Here is a 23363-nt window from a genome sequence, read left to right as displayed (position 1 = left end):
TCAAGATTAGTCATTGAGAAACTTGACTCTGCTCTGCCCTTGATGGAAAAGCAATTGATATGGTCAACCAGCTCAGTCTCAGTCACCAACTGAAAACTAACTTGGTCAATTCATTCTCACCAAACATATGGCTCATTTCCTCATTCACATCACTCTTTTAACCATTCAGTACCTGCTATTACTTTTTTCCTACTCCTATGATGGTTTTTGTGAAGAAACATGTTGCATCTTCCAGTTTCTTCGCAAATTTTTGTACATAACAAGGATCTGCATAAAGAAAAAGGGCGAAATGGATTGATTTAACTTACACTTTCGTGTTTTTAAGTTAGCAACTTACTGCATTAGCAGAAGGTTTACAGGACCATTTAGCACATCCATCAGATGGCAAAAAAATAACTGTGAACTTTTGTTGATTTCCAACACTAAAATATGTGGTTTGAAAGAACCCAAAAAATTAAAGAGCTTATGGTAGACAAAAAGTACCAGCGTAAGCCAGTTCTCCATAGTCCATACAATCCCTGTTAACTGGATGGAACCAAAAATATAGGTCGGACACCGCGGATTCGATACACGGCAGGCAGTATCAGGAGTACTGAACAACTTCTCCATGAATATGTTGCAAATTGTCTCACTCTGATTTCGTTTTTGAAGATTTCCTCCTTGACGTTTGAGATCCGTTTGTACTTCTCCCCACGAACTTTAGAACTTCATCAATTAAAATCACAGGGAATGCAATGACCAAAACCAAGAGCCATTCATTGAAGCTTAGAGGCACAATACCAAAAACTTGAGCAAGGAATGGCACATACAGGATCAAGAAGTGCAAACCGAATGAAACAGACATTGCCACAAGTAGCCAAGGGTTGACCCAAGGGGGCATTGTCAAGAGGCTCCCATCCTCAGAAAGGGCATTGAGGGAGTTAAACATTTCAATGGCAACCAACACAGAAAGGGAAAGTGTCATAGCTTTTACTTTCCCACCATGGAAATAATCACAAGGATTATCATTGAAGGAGAACACCTGACTCCCAGCTGTGAAGGGTGAAACAGTAAAATTCCCCCACAATGAGCACTGACCCCAGTTGGCAAGCTGTGAGTAACTGACAAGAGTGTGGCCATCCCCGATAAGATCGATGCCCAAGAAAGAATCATGTGTATACCAAATGATAAAAATACCAACGGTCGCTATTCCAACATAGAGCCCAATGACCTGTGCAGAGAAGTAGAGTAGATAAATTGCAAATTCCAGTAAAATTTAAAGAATGTTCCCTTGGGAGATTAAGCAATACCCAAATATGGAAGTTAAATGCTTAAAACATGGGAACTGATGAGAGATTAAGCAATACCCAAATATGAAAGTTAAACGCTTAAAAAATGGGAACTAAAGAAGATAAAATACCAAGTAGCGGAATAAAATCCAAGCACTAATGAGAGAGTCATCGCTTCTACGAGGGGGCTTCTTCATTATGTCTTTATCTGGGGGATTGAATCCCAATGCTGTTGCAGGTGGTCCGTCAGTAACAAGATTTACCCACAGAAGCTGGACAGGTATCAGGCCTTCAGGAATACCTAAAGCTGCTGTTAAAAATATAGAGGCAACCTCTCCAATATTTGAAGATATCATATACCTGAAATAGATGAAATGTCTCAGTTAATATAATCCCATCTCTTAGTATCTAGAAATGACTTCCAAGGGAAAAAATAAATAATAGGAGTGCAGTAATTAAAGGTAAAAATAAAAAATAAATACGAAAATTTGGTTGAGGGTGCCATTCCTTGTGGTAAGTTCAATACTGTCAACGGAAATGACTGAGTGAGGAAACAATAACATTATACTGCTCCAGAGAATTAAGCTACTAGCTCTTAAAAAAGTGCATCGAATACATAACATGCATCAATTCTTAAATTACTTATCACTCCATCATATCTGGTATCAAGTGGGAGTTTGGACTCTAATTTTACAACCAAATCAGTTATAAGACCATGTATCAAAGAAAACTTCAGCCAGGAATAATATGTTATATATCATTCAACTAGTTACACCAGAACTGTTGCAATTTACTGTCTCGACACCCACATATATCATTCGTGACCATTTCACTTCCATTTTTAATGACTAAAACCTAGTGAACATCAACTTTCAGATAAAAGCATGTTTCATTTTGAATTTTATTATAGACGCTGCATGAATGAGAAATAAAAAATAAAAACCTGATAAAAGCCTTCATGTTGTTGTAAATGGATCTGCCTTCACTGACAGCAGAAACAATTGTACTAAAATTATCATCTGCCAACACCATATCAGAAGCTTCCTTTGCAACCTGAAAATAGAAAAGATGAGAATGAGGGGAAAAGTAACAAATTACCAGTTCAAATCAATGAGTAGGACCAAATAAACAGAATAACAATTAACAACATTAGATCCCTCACAATCCCTTACTCAAACCACTTGGGAATTGGTAAAATAAATGCTGTTGCATAACTCCCTATGTTATCCAATTAAAAATGAGATCTTTCGATCGCCTTTATCTTGTTCTACACCTTACAAACTGAATTCTTCAAAGATCTGATTTAGTAGAATCAGGTGTACCATAAAAAGTAAATACAAGATGATATTTGTACAAACAAAAATGATTAATTACCTCTGTTCCAGCAATGCCCATGGCAATCCCAATATCTGCCAGTTTCAGAGCAGGGGCATCGTTAACTCCATCACCAGTCATGGCAACCACCTCCCCATCTTCTTTGAGCAACCTAACTATCTCTTGCTTGTGCCTTGGTTCAGCTCTGGAAAACAATAGCCCACCACTTTGTCTTAGATGGGCTTTCTTATCACGCAGCTCCATGAACTCTTTACCAGTCAAACTTTTCGAACTAATGTCTTCGTTAGGTTCAAATACACCTATTTCATTACATATAGCTTCCGCTGTATTCTTGTTATCTCCTGTAATAACCATGATACGAATTCCAGCTGCTCTGCAGTCCTCAATTGCTTGCGAAACCTCTTCTCTTGGAGGATCCTTTTAAGAATAGAAAAAATTAATTGTCACAGTCAGTTCATAGAACAGAAATATAATTGCATAAGTGAACAATATTCAAATATCTATTATTACATACCCTCAATCCAACCAAGCCGACAAAAGTAAGTTTGTTCTCAATTGATGCATAGTTGGATGGATTAAGTAAAAGTGCATGAGCTGGGTGATCTTCAGTACCATCATAGGTTTCAAATTCAGGAAGCTCATCTTTGTACGCAAAACCCAAGCAGCGTAATGCACCAGTCGACATTTCATGAAGGGCTTGTAAAATAATGTTCCTTGAATTATGGTCCAGTGGTACAACAGAACCATCGAGCAACTGAATCTTTGTGCTCCTCTCCAGTAGATTTTCCACAGCACCCTGACATATTAGCACTGCATGTTAGAACTCTAAACAAGCTTTTACAACTGACACAAAAATGAACAGAAATCTTTATCACAGAATATATATATATTATCAATTTAAAATGGAAATGATCTCAAAAAGTTGAAACTTTTTCAATATTTGTAAAAAGTCATAAATGAGCTCATCATTCTTTTGGGATTATTTGTTAAATCTTTACCATTAATTTTAACGTGAAAGTATAGGAAAACTTTGTAAATGCATGTATAATGAATTTTGACAATTTTTTGAAAATTGTGGGACGTAACGACAGCTGAGCTGACAATATATAATTACAGTTGAACTGTTCTTAGCAAGCCAATAGTACCTCCATAATAATTTAACCTTTTAATAACAAAATTAACAATAAATAAATTTATCATAAGCAGATGGGATTTGGAGACTCATTGACAATGGAATCTCTTTACTTAACTAGCTTTGGTCGAGTTGATTTTAAGTATTTACAATTAACAAGGCTTTAAGAGCCCCTCTCAATCTCATTCGTTCCTATCAGTTTCCTCTAAATGAATCCCTTATCAGCACTCAACAGAAGTCCAGTTTTTAGAGAAATGACCCAGTTGAGGTATAATTTCAGATGAAGAAAATAATATATAATCTCTTTAACATAGACGTTATCGTTAGTTTTAGTAGGTACAGCTAATCTTTCTTTATCCACCTAACATGCCTCTAGTTTCTAATATATCAATTTCCCATTCAACGTCTTCATATCTGAAATTCAATGGCCTTTAATCAGAAAAATTTTAAAAACAGTAGCAGAGCGGTGACGATGAGTTATCCTAAAAGCATCAAGATTAGTCATTGAGAAACTTGACTCTGCTCTGCCCTTGATGGAAAAGCAATTGATATGGTCAACCAGCTCAGTCTCAGTCACCAACTGAAAACTAACTTGGTCAATTCATTCTCACCAAACATATGGCTCATTTCCTCATTCACATCACTCTTTTAACCATTCAGTACCTGCTATTACTTTTTTCCTACTCCTATGATGGTTTTTGTGAAGAAACATGTTGCATCTTCCAGTTTCTTCGCAAATTTTTGTACATAACAAGGATCTGCATAAAGAAAAAGGGCGAAATGGATTGATTTAACTTACACTTTCGTGTTTTTAAGTTAGCAACTTACTGCATTAGCAGAAGGTTTACAGGACCATTTAGCACATCCATCAGATGGCAAAAAAATAACTGTGAACTTTTGTTGATTTCCAACACTAAAATATGTGGTTTGAAAGAACCCAAAAAATTAAAGAGCTTATGGTAGACAAAAAGTACCAGCGTAAGCCAGTTCTCCATAGTCCATACAATCCCTGTTAACTGGATGGAACCAAAAATATAGGTCGGACACCGCGGATTCGATACACGGCAGGCAGTATCAGGAGTACTGAACAACTTCTCCATGAATATGTTGCAAATTGTCTCACTCTGATTTCGTTTTTGAAGATTTCCTCCTTGACGTTTGAGATCCGTTTGTACTTCTCCCCACGAACTTTAGAACTTCATCAATTAAAATCACAGGGAATGCAATGACCAAAACCAAGAGCCATTCATTGAAGCTTAGAGGCACAATACCAAAAACTTGAGCAAGGAATGGCACATACAGGATCAAGAAGTGCAAACCGAATGAAACAGACATTGCCACAAGTAGCCAAGGGTTGACCCAAGGGGGCATTGTCAAGAGGCTCCCATCCTCAGAAAGGGCATTGAGGGAGTTAAACATTTCAATGGCAACCAACACAGAAAGGGAAAGTGTCATAGCTTTTACTTTCCCACCATGGAAATAATCACAAGGATTATCATTGAAGGAGAACACCTGACTCCCAGCTGTGAAGGGTGAAACAGTAAAATTCCCCCACAATGAGCACTGACCCCAGTTGGCAAGCTGTGAGTAACTGACAAGAGTGTGGCCATCCCCGATAAGATCGATGCCCAAGAAAGAATCATGTGTATACCAAATGATAAAAATACCAACGGTCGCTATTCCAACATAGAGCCCAATGACCTGTGCAGAGAAGTAGAGTAGATAAATTGCAAATTCCAGTAAAATTTAAAGAATGTTCCCTTGGGAGATTAAGCAATACCCAAATATGGAAGTTAAATGCTTAAAACATGGGAACTGATGAGAGATTAAGCAATACCCAAATATGAAAGTTAAACGCTTAAAAAATGGGAACTAAAGAAGATAAAATACCAAGTAGCGGAATAAAATCCAAGCACTAATGAGAGAGTCATCGCTTCTACGAGGGGGCTTCTTCATTATGTCTTTATCTGGGGGATTGAATCCCAATGCTGTTGCAGGTGGTCCGTCAGTAACAAGATTTACCCACAGAAGCTGGACAGGTATCAGGCCTTCAGGAATACCTAAAGCTGCTGTTAAAAATATAGAGGCAACCTCTCCAATATTTGAAGATATCATATACCTGAAATAGATGAAATGTCTCAGTTAATATAATCCCATCTCTTAGTATCTAGAAATGACTTCCAAGGGAAAAAATAAATAATAGGAGTGCAGTAATTAAAGGTAAAAATAAAAAATAAATACGAAAATTTGGTTGAGGGTGCCATTCCTTGTGGTAAGTTCAATACTGTCAACGGAAATGACTGAGTGAGGAAACAATAACATTATACTGCTCCAGAGAATTAAGCTACTAGCTCTTAAAAAAGTGCATCGAATACATAACATGCATCAATTCTTAAATTACTTATCACTCCATCATATCTGGTATCAAGTGGGAGTTTGGACTCTAATTTTACAACCAAATCAGTTATAAGACCATGTATCAAAGAAAACTTCAGCCAGGAATAATATGTTATATATCATTCAACTAGTTACACCAGAACTGTTGCAATTTACTGTCTCGACACCCACATATATCATTCGTGACCATTTCACTTCCATTTTTAATGACTAAAACCTAGTGAACATCAACTTTCAGATAAAAGCATGTTTCATTTTGAATTTTATTATAGACGCTGCATGAATGAGAAATAAAAAATAAAAACCTGATAAAAGCCTTCATGTTGTTGTAAATGGATCTGCCTTCACTGACAGCAGAAACAATTGTACTAAAATTATCATCTGCCAACACCATATCAGAAGCTTCCTTTGCAACCTGAAAATAGAAAAGATGAGAATGAGGGGAAAAGTAACAAATTACCAGTTCAAATCAATGAGTAGGACCAAATAAACAGAATAACAATTAACAACATTAGATCCCTCACAATCCCTTACTCAAACCACTTGGGAATTGGTAAAATAAATGCTGTTGCATAACTCCCTATGTTATCCAATTAAAAATGAGATCTTTCGATCGCCTTTATCTTGTTCTACACCTTACAAACTGAATTCTTCAAAGATCTGATTTAGTAGAATCAGGTGTACCATAAAAAGTAAATACAAGATGATATTTGTACAAACAAAAATGATTAATTACCTCTGTTCCAGCAATGCCCATGGCAATCCCAATATCTGCCAGTTTCAGAGCAGGGGCATCGTTAACTCCATCACCAGTCATGGCAACCACCTCCCCATCTTCTTTGAGCAACCTAACTATCTCTTGCTTGTGCCTTGGTTCAGCTCTGGAAAACAATAGCCCACCACTTTGTCTTAGATGGGCTTTCTTATCACGCAGCTCCATGAACTCTTTACCAGTCAAACTTTTCGAACTAATGTCTTCGTTAGGTTCAAATACACCTATTTCATTACATATAGCTTCCGCTGTATTCTTGTTATCTCCTGTAATAACCATGATACGAATTCCAGCTGCTCTGCAGTCCTCAATTGCTTGCGAAACCTCTTCTCTTGGAGGATCCTTTTAAGAATAGAAAAAATTAATTGTCACAGTCAGTTCATAGAACAGAAATATAATTGCATAAGTGAACAATATTCAAATATCTATTATTACATACCCTCAATCCAACCAAGCCGACAAAAGTAAGTTTGTTCTCAATTGATGCATAGTTGGATGGATTAAGTAAAAGTGCATGAGCTGGGTGATCTTCAGTACCATCATAGGTTTCAAATTCAGGAAGCTCATCTTTGTACGCAAAACCCAAGCAGCGTAATGCACCAGTCGACATTTCATGAAGGGCTTGTAAAATAATGTTCCTTGAATTATGGTCCAGTGGTACAACAGAACCATCGAGCAACTGAATCTTTGTGCTCCTCTCCAGTAGATTTTCCACAGCACCCTGACATATTAGCACTGCATGTTAGAACTCTAAACAAGCTTTTACAACTGACACAAAAATGAACAGAAATCTTTATCACAGAATATATATATATATATTATTAGTGGGCAAAGGAGCATTTGATTTACTGGACTACTGATCTTTTGATATAGGAAGACGACAAAACATTCAAAATACAGAAAAAGTTAAATAAACAATGAAATCTATAAACAGCAACTAAGAAAATTTTGACAGAAGATAGAATTGAAGTCATGGATCATAGACTATCAAGACTTAAAAGAGTTCCCAATGAGTGAAACTATTGGCTATAAAGTTTAGCTTGTGTGATGGGGCAGTCATGTGTTCGGGTCAAAATTGACATCAATAGCACTCAAATTTTTGCATTTTCCAAGAAATCCAATAAAGCAAATAAAGTTTATTTTCACACAAAAGAGCCTTCAATATGTTTTGCCTTTACTTAACCAGAAAAAGAGATGAATATGCAGAACAATGCACCATTTGGCCAATTATAAGAGTGGAAATCAATAGTTCACATCTAATTTACAAAAAGAATGGCATATGTTTTATAGTTGGACATCATTCATATTTGGGGGAGGAGAGAGAGAAGGAACACCTTCACCAACAATGATTTCTTCCCAGAACGAGAGTTGACAATAACACCCATGGACTTCCTATCACGATCAAACTCAAGAGTTGCAATCCGTTTTTCATATTCATTCCATTTGCGGCAACAACCTTGCGAAACATAAAACATGAAAGCAGAGTATGTGAATTTCTAACTTCAAACATTTCAGTAGCAAGGAAAATTAATTAAAGACAAAGTATGTGGAGTATTTTGCATACGTAGAATGTCATCCCCAGTAATTGCGGATGCATCACTAAACCCTGCTGGGAGACCCATTTTTTCAACTAGAACCTGAAATGAAAAAGAAACGAATTGAATCAAAATCCAGAACGACCACCATGGCAGGTTACATCAATACTATACAACGCAGAAATTCTAAGAAGAAAAAGAAAAGCAACCGACAAAGTAAACAAATCCTCTTCAAGTTGCATCCACCAAAAAGGTAGTTGTTGATTAAATCCCAAGAACACAAGATATGTAAAAAGAACAACCAAAACGACTATTTTGAAAAATATGTATGCGCAAATCAACAAATTACCAAAAGTTTGTACTAGAAAAATGATAAAATGCAATAATACAAACATCCAAAAGCATAACAGAACGAACAAAATAAAAAAAGACAAAAACAGCCAAAACTAGATGGTCTCACCTTCAGAGCTGCCTCAGTAGGCATCCCATGAGAAACAAATTTATGATCTGACTGCGCAATACCAGCATCATTACACACAGCAGCTATCTTGGCGATCATTTGAAGATTAGCATCCAATTGACCCGGGTTCCAATCATGTATATATCCATCATAAGGATTATATGTAGTCCCATCAACCTTAAAACTTCTCAATTTATCAACTGTACCACCCATTGCTACAAGTTTGATCACAGCCATCTGATTGGTTGTCAAAGTACCAGTTTTATCAGAACATATCACAGTCGTACAACCCAATGTCTCAACACTCGGCAACTTTCTCACAAGCGCATTCTTTTGAGCCATTTTACGCGTACCAAGTGCTAAACAAGTGGTAATCACGGCAGGTAAACCTTCAGGAATTGCAGCCACAGCCAATGCAACAGCAATTTCAAAGTAATAAGTACATTTCTCAAACGAAAACTTGAAATTCCTAGGCCACCCATTAACATACTCCCAATTAAGAAAGTACTTAACATTAATCAACCACACAAGCACACATACAACTCCAATTATCATTGTCAAAACCTCTCCAAATTCATTCAACTTCTTCTTCAGCGGCGTGTCTTCTTCAATTTGTGAAGCAGCATAAATTTGCTTATGCACTTTCCCAATTTCAGTCTCCATACCAATCTGTGTAACCAAACACACACAATTCCCATTCACAACTGTAGTTCCAGCAAAAAGAATACATTTTTTCCCTTGAATATCAGCATCTGGAGGAACCACTTTGGTGTTTTTATTAACCGCCTCGCTCTCTCCAGTTAACGAACCTTGTTCAACTCTTAAAGTTGAACTAACCAATTCCACAACACGCATATCAGCAGGAACTTTATCACCAACCTTGAGCTCCACAATATCACCAGGTAAAAGTTCCTTAGCCGGCAACTTATGGATTTTATTACCGTCACGAATCACCGTAGCGTGCTCTGATTGAATCTCTTTCAGAGCCTCCAAAGCTTTCTCCGCATTATTTTCTTGCCAAACACCAACAATTGCGTTAATAATCAGTATAAGGAAAATCACTAACGGCTCCACAAACGCCGTTATTTCCATCTCGCCACCTTCTTCGCCGTCGTACCAAGCCAGCACAAACGAAATAACCGCCGCGGCGAGTAAAATTCGAACTAGCGTGTCGTTGAACTGGTCCAGTATTAAACTCCATATGGACGGACCTTCGTGTTTCTCCAGTTCATTTAAGCCACAGATCCTACGACGCCGTCCGACGTCCCCTGAGTTTATCCCCGTTCTTCTGTTAACCTGATATTGTTTTTCACACTCTTCAACGTCCTTGGCCCAGGCCGGGAAGATATCACGATCCTCGTCCGATCTAGAATTAATAGTTTCTCGCGAACCGTAATCTTCGCCTCCTTTCCCCATTCAGATCCACTGCAACTGAAAATAGAAAGTTTAAGAAAATTTACGTTTGTTTGTTTGATCTAGAAAAAGCGAGAGAAAATCTCCAAATCCAAGGAAAATAGATTCTCTCTCACGAACACTTCGAGGTCTGTGCTATTCCCACTAAGTGACTGACTACTCAACAGTCCTCTTTCTCTCTTTATAATCTCACCAAATCGCTTTGCTTTCGTCACACTAATTTTTTTAAATTAGGGATTAAGTTGAGTTAATGGTGAAGAAGTTTCGGCGTAGCGTCGATGAGTGCGGTGGTTCAAATCTTTTAATTCAGAGGGGAAAATTAAATGGTAACTGCTACGAGGAGAGAGACATTGTTCACATGTAACAGCTGGCAGAATTAAAGGCCACCGTACAGTGTGATTTGGCCTTATTTTATTGGACAGTTGTGTTTGCCTGGTCTCCTATTGGTTAGGTGTCGTTTTCATGGGTTAGTTTGGTGTTCGTTCCTTCCCTCCGTAGTTCCGTGAGCTATAAATTAATTTAAAATTATTTGTGCACCAATTATTTTTCCAACTTGGATGTGAACTTCAATCGTGTCGTCTCGTCTCGTCTATAAAGTATCAATGTTGGACTCAACGTTTTGGGTTTATATTGGTTGCGTGTCTTCTAGTATTTTGAAACGTATATTTGAAAAAGAGTTGGATGGTAATAGAAGGATAGGATTCAAAAATTGACAAAACATCCATCTAAGTTTGTTAATTTAGTAAATACTCTTATAATAAAAATATTAAAAATTATAAAAATATATCTATTCACTCATTAAATACCGACAGCCGACCACCACTGTCATAGGATGGCCGAAGTCACTGTATCGACGTACAACTGGTTAGATCTAACCGATCGTTCGCTAAGATGGCCTTTTCTAATCAAATCTATCGTGGATCTGGCCAAAAAAATGTCAAATTTATGACTAGATCTAGCCATTGACGGTTAGATTTGGCCGCATTTGATCGTCAACGACTAGTTACGGCCAGATCTTTGGCCGTAGATCTGGCTTTTTCCGGTCAGATTCATAATGGATCTGGCAGGAAAAAGTTATATCAGCACACTACCGACTAAATCTAGTCAGTAGTGTGCCATTGTACCAGATTTCGACCACCTTCTGGCGATGGTGGCGGGAACTTGGCAAATGTAGGTGGGTGGGGGTGTTTTTGTTAATTTTTAAACTTTTTTGGTGGTGTTTTGTTAAATTAACAAATTTAAGGGGAAACAAATGTGTATTTTGTAAATGATAGGAAGAAGACAGGGAAACAAATTATTTTTTAGTTAATCATTTCCCTCAGATATCACTAAATAACAATTTACTCTTTTACGATATACTATACTTGATCTTATCCCCTGATTAACGCATATTAAATAAAATCCTAACTACAAGATAAATTATTATTTAGGATACCTATTTAAAGAAATTGTTATTAAATGATACTTGAGAGGAAATTTATGGTAAGTCAAGTATCATCAAATAATAATTTCCTTTTAAGTATCTTTAAATGAAAATTTATGGTAATATGTACTGGTAAGATGATAAAATCCCAAATGGAACAATGACAATAAGGGAGAGAAAATTGTTGTTCAACGATATTTGAAAATACTGAGAAATTTAATTAACTGTTATTTTTCCTAATTAAACATAATTTGTGGCTGCTGAATAATATGATTAACTTGGGCTTACATATTAATTATTATTATTATTATTTTTATGACTGAGGTGTCTATGTTAGCTTGCGCGCATCTCAACTGATCCTCGATACCTATTAAACACCCTACAAACTCAATGTTCCAAATAAGGCATAAATATGCACGATGCCCATTAAATACAGTACAAGTCTAATGTTCCAAATAAGGCACAAGTGTGATAGATAGGGGTGTAAGCAAGTTGAGTATCTGGTAAATCGAACTTAACTTGATCGCTACAATACCGAGTTCGAGCATAAGAAATCAAGTTCGTATAATAAAGTGTTTTTTTAGTCGAGTTCTACTATGATTTAACTTGACTTGATTAACTACTTGAACTCGACTCGACTAATGTCAAGTCCAGTTCGAGCAAACTTCAAGTCGAGTTCAAGTAGCTTGCGAGTGGCTCGACTTAATTTTCACCCCTAAGTAGGTGGCCCTAAGGTGGTTTGAACCCAGAAAATCAACGAAGAGAATAAATCTTTTTGACCACCAGACCAATCCTTAGGATGTTGGGCTTGGAGATTAGGTGTATTAATTATTGGAAAACATACATAAGAACAAGAAGTAAACATTTTGACAATAACAAATGTAATGTGAACGAATCTAATCCATTTATCAACTTGATAGTTGATAGTTACATTATTCATTTTTATCTAAAATCTTTATAGTTGATAGTTACTTTATTCATATTTATCTATAATTAAGAATAAAGTAATTGCATTATTAATTTATTATATTACTTTGTGTTAAAATATTTTAAATGTAGAAAGCAATTCCATTCCATTCCATTCATTCAAGTAATTGCTTTCTTTAATCTAGCTTCACTTAAAATACTAAACACGTTATAAAATTGAAAAAATATTGAAATGTGCTCGGATGAAAAGTCGACGTTACCTTATATTATTGCTTTACCACCAATACTAGTCTAACCCTCTTACGAATATTATCAAGTGTAAACGACGTATTCCCACTCTAGGTTTGACAAAATCGCAAATGGATACCCCAAGTTAAATTTATTATAGATTCTCACCCTTAAAATAACACTGTTAGTCTGTTAGCAATTTTTAGGATATAGAGGGTGCAATTAATATAATGCACTTAACCCTAAATTAATAAATTATGTTTTAACCCCTAAATTAGTAGAATTATAACTATTTTATTTTCAAATTATCTCAATAACATCCTCAATCACTACACACCCTCTTGATTTTTGCTTGATCTGGGTTGTTTCTGACGGAGTCGAACCCCTTGGTCACCTCCATCACCTTCCTTGTAATTTTTCATCCAAAACCCCTCTGGTTCCTGACTCATTGGCCCCTCCAATCATCGACGCCGTTAGGCTTAGGGTTTCTTTGTTCTTCATCGACTTCCGGTCGATTTCGACTGCGAAAATCCAATTGAACACCACCACTACAACCAACGTCTCCAACTCTATAAAACCCTTATGTCCCTAGCAACTGCTTAGTCACCGTTCGCAGGCCGAGAGTTCGTGTTCATCGACCTTTTTTGGTGAAGTGGTGGACAGCAAATGGTGAGCTACCGAGGCTGGGAAGGTTAGGGTTTTTGTAGGGGAGGATGCGAGGAGTCAAATGGTGGTGAATTGGGGTTGTCGCCACTCAAAACGGTCAAAAATTGGCAAAAACTAGTCGCATGTCACGAGTGATGAGGGTTTTGAAGGGTAAGGTTTTGTAGAGGGGAGGATGAGGGTTCAAATGGTGGTGACAAAAGTGATTTTTGGTGGAAGAATCGTCCAAAAAAGGGCAAATAATGTCAAAGACACCTTCTGCTAACGTGCGCCAAATGACTGTTAAAGGCGGCGATCTACTAATATGCGCCGTCCATGCAAAATGACCAATTTACCCCTTTACCATTACATCAAACACTTTTTCGTCACTTTAAAAGTGAGAATCTTGAATAAATGTAACCAAGGGTACCAGCTTAGGATTTCATCAAACGTTGGGTGAGAATGTGTCGTTTACTGTATTATCAAATATCTCCTTGTATAGGGGTGATTTTTGAGATCTGTACGAGATTTTTGATATTTTATATTTTATAAGAAATTTTACGATATTTATAAGATTTTTTTAATTAGTAAAAACATGTATTACTTAAGTATCACTCACGGAACGAGTTTTTTTTTTTTTTTTTTTAATGATTTGAGTGTCCAAACAAGTTTACGCGCACTTAAACAATTAATCGTCTAAGACCCTAGAACTATCGGCCGAATAAGAACTCTAGTGGCTACTCCTATTAGTAACTGAAGAGGAACTTGAACTCAAGACCTCTTGAGTAATACACTTAAGAGTCTCTATCAAACTAGGACTGTCAGACGAGTCGAGCGGCTCACGAGCCAACTCAACTCGACTTGTATGAAGCTCGTCTGGAGCTCGACTCGACAATTATCGAGTCGACTTGGCTCGAACTTGGTTTATTAACCAAGTCGAGTTCGAACATGGGGGAGCTCGACTCATGGGCTCGCGAGCCTGGGCTGGCTCGTGTATACACTATGCACTTATGTAGGGTGCTTTGGTGAGTTTTATAAACCATGAGGTATTAAACTGTTATATGGTAGTGAAAAAACTTTTAAAAAATGACAGTTACCCCCCTAAAGTGCAAAATCGTAAAACACCCAATTTTTCCCCAAGTCAATTTCATTTCCCCTAATTCCCAAATCGCAAACCCAATGAAGAACCCTAACCCTGGAACCAGTGACCTCGCGGTGAAATTAGTCCTCTCCATCGCCGATCTCACCAACCAAAAAAGCAGTCACACAAACCCCCAAATCGTGAAATCGCACCAGCCACCACCGTGAAATCGACTACCCCAAATTGCGAAATCGCACTAGCCACCACTGTGAAACTGACAGGCTTCATCCCCGTGTTCTTGCAACCACAGGTGAGTTTTTCATCTCTTCTTTCATCAATTTAAACTCAAAATCACCATTGCTCCTACAGTTTGTTCTTGTATTCCATAGTTATCATATGTTGTATGTAAAGGAAGGTATAACTCTTTTTCATGTTAAGTTAATCTTGTATAGCTTTATTTTCACTCAGTGAATTGTTGAAATTTGAAGGAATTGTTCAATGGTCGCTTTCATATATGAGCTGATTTATCTATTCCTACTTTTTGGTCGATCAACTCAAATTAATGCATCTCTGTGTGTCTTTCTTTAGTGGAATCTAGAAGGCCAATCAATACAGAAACAAACATTGGATGTAAAGCAGGAAGGCTGTATTGAATTGTGCTTTGGATTTCAATTGTTCAAAATTTCAATTCTTTGGACATACCTGTTTATGAAGTTTGAATTGTGCCCATTTATGTTGTTATTATTATTATTATTATTTTTGTGTGTAAATTCAACATTGGATGTAAAGAAGGAAGGTTGTACGCGGGAAGGTTGTAAGCAGGCTATAAAAAAGGGGAAATTGGCTCGGTCAAACCTGGGTTTGATCGAGCCTTAACGAGCTTGAGCTCAACTGGGGCTCGCGAGCTCGAGTTCGAGCCAGCTTGCAAGCCGACTCGAGCTCGAGTTCGAGTAGCAATTCTAAGGCTTGTCAGGCTCGAGGTCGAACTCAAGCTCGACCCTGTAGTAAATACGTCGAGCTCGATAATTCAAAAACTCAACTCGGCTCGACTCGTTTATAGTCCTATATCAAACCAATCGGTCATCTAACGGTAGTTCACGAAACAAATTAGATAAATTGTAAAATCATTATTATTATTACGATATTAATTACTTTAATTTATAAAAAATTTGTAAAGCCGAAAATTGAATAAGCTTATAGAAATTTCGTCAAAGGTTTCCACATTTTCCAGAGTTGATATGATAATTCTGGATAAAGGCGTTTAAAAAATAAAGCGTTCAAAAACAAGCAGGAAGTCGCCAAGGACTAAGCAGCTACAGCGTCTTGTCCAAGTAAGAGAAGCTCGTTACTGTTTGTAACTTTGTTTTCAAATTTTAGCAATGATGGTGACCGCCATCAGACACTTTTTTTTACTTTGACTTTGACGGAAAGGAGAAAGGTTTTGACGCACTGTGAAGGAAGGAAATTGAAACAGAAAAGAGGAAAAGGATTTGGCGCATCACTGAGGTAACTTCTCCAAAAGGTAAAGCATCTCAATTCTCAAATCTCAATACATTACTTACTCAACAATTTTAGAAATTAAATTAAGTTCACACTCTCTGGCGTCTGCTATTCTGTTATCAAGTAATTAAAAAATTGAACTACAAGTTTAGAGAAACTGCCGAGAAAATCTCTTTCTTTCTTTCCTACACTCCAAGCATATTCCATTTATATTCATACACATACGTAAGAAATCCTGACAAACAAGAAACTCTTATTTTAAACACACAAAGATCCACACGATTTGGTTTATTTTTATTTGTATTAATTTACTACTTTGAAATTATGTGCGACCTAATCTATCGTGAAAAAGACAATATTACCCTTTGGTTTCAAAACACCCAATGTTAGTTTTTGAGCCAATATTACCCTTTGGTTTCAAAACACCCAATGTATTAAAAAATATATATTTATATTAATGCCGAGTAATAAAATTAAAATGATTAGCTATAAGCCTATATCTAAAAGTGGTCACAGTTTTGAACGCAAATGTCAAGTTCAAGAATCAAGACTGAGTGAGTAAAGTTGGAAGATGTGAAATGAAAGTAAGCATAAAATTTTCCTCGAGTTCTACGTTAGGAAGTTTCGTGGAATGTTCTGGTTTAATTAGCTTTTGAATAAAAACTCCCCCACTAAGGAAAGAAGGTAAAGAAGTCAAGTCTCTTCAATTGATAAATGGTTGGTGCCCGATCTGTCAGCGTCTATACACCTGCAACGGCTGGGAATGGTCGATGATGCTCACCGTATAAATTACTTATTTTTTCTCAGATGAAATTTTAAAATAATAAAAAACAATGAAAGTATCTGGGGAAGGCATTATCAAGAAATTCATAATATTTTTCTTTATTCTTTTGTTCCCATCCCTTTGTTCATCTATCATGATTGTTACAAATTTGAAAAATATCAACAAAATCTGACCATATTTAAAGCATTAACCTTCCCCAGTTGATAAGAAATGTGAAATAGTTTTTTTTTTTTCCCCTTGTGATGGGATGATAAACCCTTTAAATTTTAATCACTGGATTATTTATAATTAGAGGATTTTGTATTCGAACAGGTATCTATGTAGGGGTGTCAGTCGAGCCAAGCCGCTTGCAAGTCAACTCGGCTCGGCTTGGCTCGTTAAATACTCAAACTTGGCCCGAGTTTAATCGAGCTAAGTTGGCTCGAGTAAGACTCAAATTAGGTATTGAGCAGAGTTCGAGTCTACCCTAGCTCAACTCGATTCGACTCGCAAGTCAATAGTGGCTCGTTTAGAGTTTTTTGCGAAAAATACAAGTTTTGGGTATGTCATTGTAATTTGACATGCAAAATGTTGAAAAAAAATCATAAATTAACCCTTAACCCAAATTGTACAAACGATTTTCCTAAAACCATAAACCCTATTTTCAAAGTATTAATCATTGTTTGTGTTGTGTAATTTGTTGATATATTTTGATGTGATTTATGTTGATTTAGATACAAATTTACAAAAAATTAGATCTGATTTATGTAAAAGACCTGGTTATATGAAAAAATGGTCAAATGAACCATAACTTGTGATGTCAGTTGTCACTGTCGGTTGTTGTTGCCATTGGTTTTTGATTCCAAGGTGTCAAAGCATATACTTCAATTTTTTTTTAAATGAGGCCAAATCGCCAAAACCACAAAATCAATACATTAATGGTTGAGTAATTTTAAAATCAATAAATAAACACATAAATGAATAAAGTCAAATTTAACTTTATTAATTTGTAAGATCCAATGGAATTGACATATAGAAACAGACAGGGCCACGGGCAAATATTTTAGTGGCAACTAGATAAGTTGACCATAGAATTGGAGGTACAGTACAACAAGGACAGCCGTGGACAATTTTGGTTTCGTGTCTTGACCCATGAGACCATGAGAATTATCCAGATCAAGTAGAAGGAAATCCTCGTGCCTAAGGCTTTCAGTCAAGCAGACGGGTCCACCAGATCAATGGGGGTGGGCCTTGATGATGGAGTGGATGGGCTTAGTGGAAGTTACTGAAAAAGACATTTAATAGCAAATGATTTTTATGCTCCTTAAAGTGCTTCTCCATATAATCCCGACACGGGTGATGAATTGATGATTATAATGGACATCACATTCCACTCCACACTATATTATTATTATTTTTTTTTATCACGGAGTGCGTGAACTAGTTTACGTACGTCTCAATTAATCTTCAAAACTCATTGAACACCTTAAAAATCTAAGGTTTCAGATAAATTTATGGTAAATGACTCCAAGATTCAAACAAAAAAAATCAATAAGAAGAGCAGCCAATTGGGGTTCACACTGCATATTTTTTAGTAGAGTGGTTTTATTTGCGTTTCCCTGATCAAACTAAAAAAATCCCACTTCATAAAATATTTTTATTTAAAATTTTAATTTTGTTTACAACACCCAAAACAAAGATTGAATGAAGACAAAATTTTCGTAATGCTCTTCATTCAATTTTTTTTTTTTTTTTTTTTTTAAAAGAAGAACCTTTTATAATCTTCAATCTCGATATAGAAAATAAGATCTCTGTGAATTGATGAACAAAGTTGGAATATAAGGAGTTATAGTTTATTTATATTTTAGTGGGGTGTCAAAATTCTTTATAAAAAAAATATTAAAGGGAAATTTTATTATTCAATTTAGTGTTAAATTTTATAATTATGAAAAATATTAAAAAGTGATATTTATTTAGTTTATCTGAAAGACCAATAAAATCGTTCTTTTGGGTATGGTGTTGCTATCCCTTTTGGGCTTCAACAACACTGGAATTAATAGATCCATATACACATAGAAGAGCTCCTTTTTGGGCTGGAAGCCTATAATACACCACTGATTCTGATTTGATAAAGGACTAGACAAAAGTCACAAAACCTATGTAATGGTTTGAATAAAGGGAAGTGATTTAGCCTCGTCTAATTGATCTTCATCCCGCTGGTTAAGTATATTTATTTTATAATTAAAAAAAATCTATCTAAACCCTGTTTAATACCGAAAATATGTTTAATTAGGTTTATTTTTTCTAATTTCAAATTTAATTAGGGTTTTTTTTTTTTTTTTTTTTAACACATTTTTCCCACTAGTTTTCTAATTTCAACTTATTATTTTCTCTTATTCAAATTCAAATTCATCCTGATATGTTTTCCATAGTTTTAGTATTATATTTTCATTAAAGATACAAATATTTAAAATAAAACAAAAGGTTTCAATGATTATGAAAATTTAAGATTAAGTTATGAAAATTTAGGTTAGGGTTTATGTAAGATTAAATGTTAAAAATTAAAACAAAAATATAAAATAGAACATCAATGTATTTAGAAATTACAATGTTATTTATAGTGATCTAAATTAAGGTTAAATTTGTCAAAACGAAAAATAAATTTAAAAGTAGGGCGTAGAGAAAAATTAGGTGGGGGCTAAAAATCACTTCCCTTAAATAAAGTTCAAAATATTGAGATTGTTATGTGATTATTGCATCATCTCTTTAATTAATTTTAATTTTTCATAATATCTGATTATCTGTATGTATGAGGGGATTAGGTATTCAATTATTTTAATTGTTACAAATGAACGAAAAAAAAATAAATAATTCAAATGACAAATTCAATGGAAATTGTTTTAAGTTGGCAATTTTTTTATTTTTTGATGATTGGGGGTGTCCGGGTCTGATTGTACTCACCTCAATTAATCCCTTGAACGCTGAAATTAACAACCAGATAAACTTCTAGTAGCCACCCCTATTAACAGTCGAGGTGGATCAGACTCAAAACCTCTTAACTAATACACTCAAAAGTCCTAATTGACGGCTCGACCACATAATGGTGGTCAAATTAGCATGTTATTTGCCTCTACTAAACGAGTTATATGCTACATAACATTTGTTACATGACTTACCAATACTAGTTTCAAATCTTATTTAGGATGTGTAGTGTTTATACTAAATTGTGATTAGTTGATTTTTAATTTAATTTTTATAATCGGGAAAATAACTAGCTGCCTCTTTTGATAACTTGATGTTATATTGTCAAATTTCATAGTAAAAGGATTTCTTTTGGGGAAAATAAAGGAGTTTTAGGACCCATAAGATTACTTATCTAGTGATAATTCAGGGGACCCAATAATATAGTGATGGGGTTGTATATTAACTAAGATAATGATAGTTTGAAATTAATTAATAAGGAAATCATAGTTGGTTCAATTATAAGCAACAAGTTAGTCTAATATGATTTTTATATTTATATAAAAGTGCTGTAAAAGTCGCCTTTCTCTGATATGCTAAGTAATAATCCAATATTAATTAATTATAACATACCTAACTAACTTATAAAATTATATTTCCACAACTTATTCAATTTTAATAATTTTGGAATCCAACTCGTGGCAATGTTATTGGTTGGATTCATCATTAAATCCCCACGCAATACACAATAACTGGAACTTGCCAAAAGAAAGGTTATGATAAATATAAGGACCCCCGAAGGTTCAACAACTATTTTAAATGTTTCTCTAAATTCGTACTTCAAATCTTTTTATTTATTTATTTTTAATGACCAAGGTGTTGTTTGGATCAGTTTATACTGCACCTTAACTAATCTTTCGTGATCTTGAAACTACCGATCGAGTAAGATCTTTAATGGTTACCCTTATTAACAATCGAAGAGAGACTCGAATTTAAGACCTCCTGAGTAATACATTTAAAAATCCTTATAAAACCATTCAATCATCTATAATAGTTTTCAATTTCAATAACACTTTTAATTTTCTTGGCTACCCTAGCCTAGTGTTATATATTCCAAATTATAATATTCTCAAAATCAATTACGTACTTCCAAATTATATATATATTCTTAAATATATTTTCTTATATTTAGCTAAAATAAACAAGATATTTTTTCAAATTACTTTGAGGTAATTATAAAAGCGCTACCACAAACATATTCATCCATCAAATTTATTTTAATTTATATGTATACATATATTGAAATTATAAATAACAAATAAGTTGAAAAAAAAAATACTGACATGATATTATATAATGATGAGAAATCCTCCAAAATAATGATGTTATATATACTTTCACAGAGAAAAGCTTTAATTTATTTGAAAAAAAAAAAAAAATCTATAATAATATATGAAAGCCATCCAAAATCCAAATACATTTCATAGTTCATACAGAATTCAGCCATAATCAAATGACATATTTACCCTACGAATTCAAAGATTTTCAAGGGCATTTTCGTCAAAAGAAGTAGGTTTTCATTTAGATTATCTACTCATCTAAAATCTAGCCAAACACAGCACATCGCACCCCCTGTAAAAAACACAGTGATGGCTAATTATTCTGAATCATACACCCACTAACAAAAAGAAACGCCTATCTCTGTCTGTTTCCACGTATCTTTTCTTGCAATCTAAGCCTTCGTTTCATTTTAAAAACCCCAATTCCCATTTCAAATCTCTTATCATCTCCCGGAAAACCCCACTTCTCGAACAAATTTCATAATATGACCTCAGTTTGCATATCCAACTGTGTAAACGACGCACGTGACCCACGTGTTCCTGTTCGCGCCACCTACGTCAACCTCTACAAGTGGCCGGAGTCTGACGCCGAGTTCGTCAGATCAGTTACGTCGAGGTCTAACGTGCGCCGTGGGGTTCATGTGCATGGCCACCCTAGGGTTGTGGACAGCATCTCGTGCAGGCAGATGTACCTGAGAAGCTACAAATTCTCGCGAGATGACGATAAGGATGCCGAGAATGAGAAGACCGCCATGTGTTTTGGTAGAGTGAAGGAGAAAGACAAAGAGAAAAAAGAAAAGGTGGGTGATAATAATAATAATAATTATAACAAGAACGGGAGGATGAGGAAGAGAAAGGACAAGGAACGACGTCGTAAAAGGATTAAGTGTTTGAGGAAATTTTCATGCAATGCATTGTTTAGGCTTTTCCACAGGTTGTTGTCTTGTGGTGCTAGTATAGATGTTGCTGATCGTTGATTTATTTATTTTCCATTTTCATGAGCTTATAATAATTTGGTTTCTGGGTTTATTTATTTCTAAGATATTTGTGTTTTCTTTTTTCTTTTTTGTTTATATATGTAATGTTGTTTAAGCTAAGAAAAAGAGAGAGCAGAGAATTGAGCATGAAGGGTCTCTGTATATCTACATGTTTTGCGGTTAATCTGAGCTTAATTACAAACTTTTTATCTAATTAATTATTTCATTTTTCTCATTACTTCTCTTCTTAAACATGTTCAAAGAAGGTTCACAGTCATTGCTATCAGCCTGCTATGAGAGTCAGGTGGAGTTTCTGCTAAAAAGTTGTGGGTAGTTCATAGTTGAGTTTACCGATTCTGCATAATTAAAAATATATTTACTTTGACCAAGTATAAGTTAGTTTTTCCAGCATATTTATTTTTTGGTTATAATTTTACCAGGTGGGTGGTTTACAGATAATCATGTTCAAGTAAGATTCTAAATCAACGGTCAACATTAGCCTGCAGCAGATTTTTTTTTCGGTGCTTTTGGCCCCTAGTGAAAGTGACAATTGACAAAGACATGCACGATAAATTTGTATTGGATTCACTTTATATACTTACCAAACAGATTGAATTTATTCCGTTGACCAGCTACAGATACTAAAAAGGACGAAATAAATACAGCCGATTAGGTTAAAGAAAATATCTGTCTAACTGGAAAGCCTATAGTTTCGGGTGAAATTGCCCTCCAGAATAATTCTATCGGCCTTGCCTCTACAGAAATTTGAATAGCACTTTTGCTTTCAATGTTTCACGAAACACTTTTATTTAACTTTGAATTTTAATTTGCAACTTAAAAACTTGAGTTAAAATAGCAAGTTCTTGTGGGGTTTCATTGCTTTCAATTTTTTATCAGAGAGAGAGTTAGGATGAGAATTGACAATTCCAGGTCAGGAAAAAGAGAAGAGATAAGCTATAATCATAGCAGTCACCAAACACAAAGACTTTCCTGAAGGAAACTTGAGTTTTAAGGGAACCCAATTACTTATTTTCTCTGGTGAAACTTTGATTATTCCTGTGGGGCACATAAATGACCAACTTAAGTATATAGGGGGCCAATAACTTCATCAATTTTCTGAGTTCAATAAGCTTTAAGGAAAGAAATGCAATGATCATCTATCTCTCCAGGATATATAGAATTTATTTAAGCTTATGATGATGTTGCCAT

At 35.3% G+C, this 23363-nt stretch overlaps 3 protein-coding genes across 3 annotated transcripts; 1 reads left to right on the top strand and 2 right to left on the bottom strand.

The window, feature by feature from the left end:
• Positions 1-272: 272 nt before the first annotated feature.
• Positions 273-4737, bottom strand: LOC116121650 (calcium-transporting ATPase 4, endoplasmic reticulum-type-like). The gene is made up of 6 exons (XM_031407596.1): positions 4710-4737; positions 3118-3413; positions 2643-3020; positions 2212-2321; positions 1400-1628; positions 273-1210 (listed from the first exon to the last, which is right to left on the bottom strand). The coding sequence occupies exons 1-6, from the start codon at positions 4735-4737 to the stop codon at positions 629-631; spliced, it is 1623 nt and encodes a 540-aa protein (XP_031263456.1). The 3' UTR covers positions 273-628.
• On the bottom strand, positions 4499-10615 carry LOC116120124 (calcium-transporting ATPase 4, endoplasmic reticulum-type-like). The gene is made up of 8 exons (XM_031406087.1): positions 8900-10615; positions 8469-8541; positions 8239-8360; positions 7344-7625; positions 6869-7246; positions 6438-6547; positions 5626-5854; positions 4499-5436 (listed from the first exon to the last, which is right to left on the bottom strand). Exons 1-8 carry the CDS (start codon positions 10313-10315, stop codon positions 4855-4857), a joined length of 3192 nt encoding a protein of 1063 aa, XP_031261947.1. The 5' UTR covers positions 10316-10615; the 3' UTR covers positions 4499-4854.
• A 10849-nt stretch (positions 10616-21464) lies between these two features.
• On the top strand, positions 21465-22368 carry LOC116121939. Its single transcript, XM_031407850.1, has one exon. It carries the CDS (start codon positions 21663-21665, stop codon positions 22152-22154), a length of 492 nt encoding a protein of 163 aa, XP_031263710.1. The 5' UTR covers positions 21465-21662; the 3' UTR covers positions 22155-22368.
• Positions 22369-23363: the final 995 nt, after the last annotated feature.

This window comes from Pistacia vera, unplaced genomic scaffold (genome assembly GCF_008641045.1).
Source record: "Pistacia vera cultivar Batoury unplaced genomic scaffold, PisVer_v2 Contig102, whole genome shotgun sequence".
NCBI classification, from domain to species: domain Eukaryota; kingdom Viridiplantae; phylum Streptophyta; class Magnoliopsida; order Sapindales; family Anacardiaceae; genus Pistacia; species Pistacia vera.
The sequence above is the reverse complement of the archived record's forward strand: the minus strand, read 5'-3'. Positions and strand labels throughout refer to the sequence as shown.

What these genes read in the sequence shown, in the direction of transcription:
- LOC116121939 (XM_031407850.1), top strand. Translation starts at nt 21,663, where the DNA reads ATGACCTCAGTTTGCATATCCAACTGTGTAAACGACGCACGTGACCCA.
- LOC116120124 (XM_031406087.1), bottom strand. Translation starts at nt 10,315, where the DNA reads ATGGGGAAAGGAGGCGAAGATTACGGTTCGCGAGAAACTATTAATTCT. An exon ending in CTACTGAGGCAGCTCTGAAG is followed by an intron (nt 8,542 to 8,899) that starts GTGAGACCATCT and finishes TTTTCATTTCAG; the next exon opens with GTTCTAGTTGAAAAAATGGG. An exon ending in TACTGGGGATGACATTCTAC is followed by an intron (nt 8,361 to 8,468) that starts GTATGCAAAATA and finishes ATGTTTCGCAAG; the next exon opens with GTTGTTGCCGCAAATGGAAT.
- LOC116121650 (XM_031407596.1), bottom strand. Translation starts at nt 4,737, where the DNA reads ATGGACTATGGAGAACTGGCTTACGCTG. An exon ending in TCGGCTTGGTTGGATTGAGG is followed by an intron (nt 3,021 to 3,117) that starts GTATGTAATAAT and finishes TATTCTTAAAAG; the next exon opens with GATCCTCCAAGAGAAGAGGT. An exon ending in GGATTTTATTCCGCTACTTG is followed by an intron (nt 1,211 to 1,399) that starts GTATTTTATCTT and finishes TTCTCTGCACAG; the next exon opens with GTCATTGGGCTCTATGTTGG.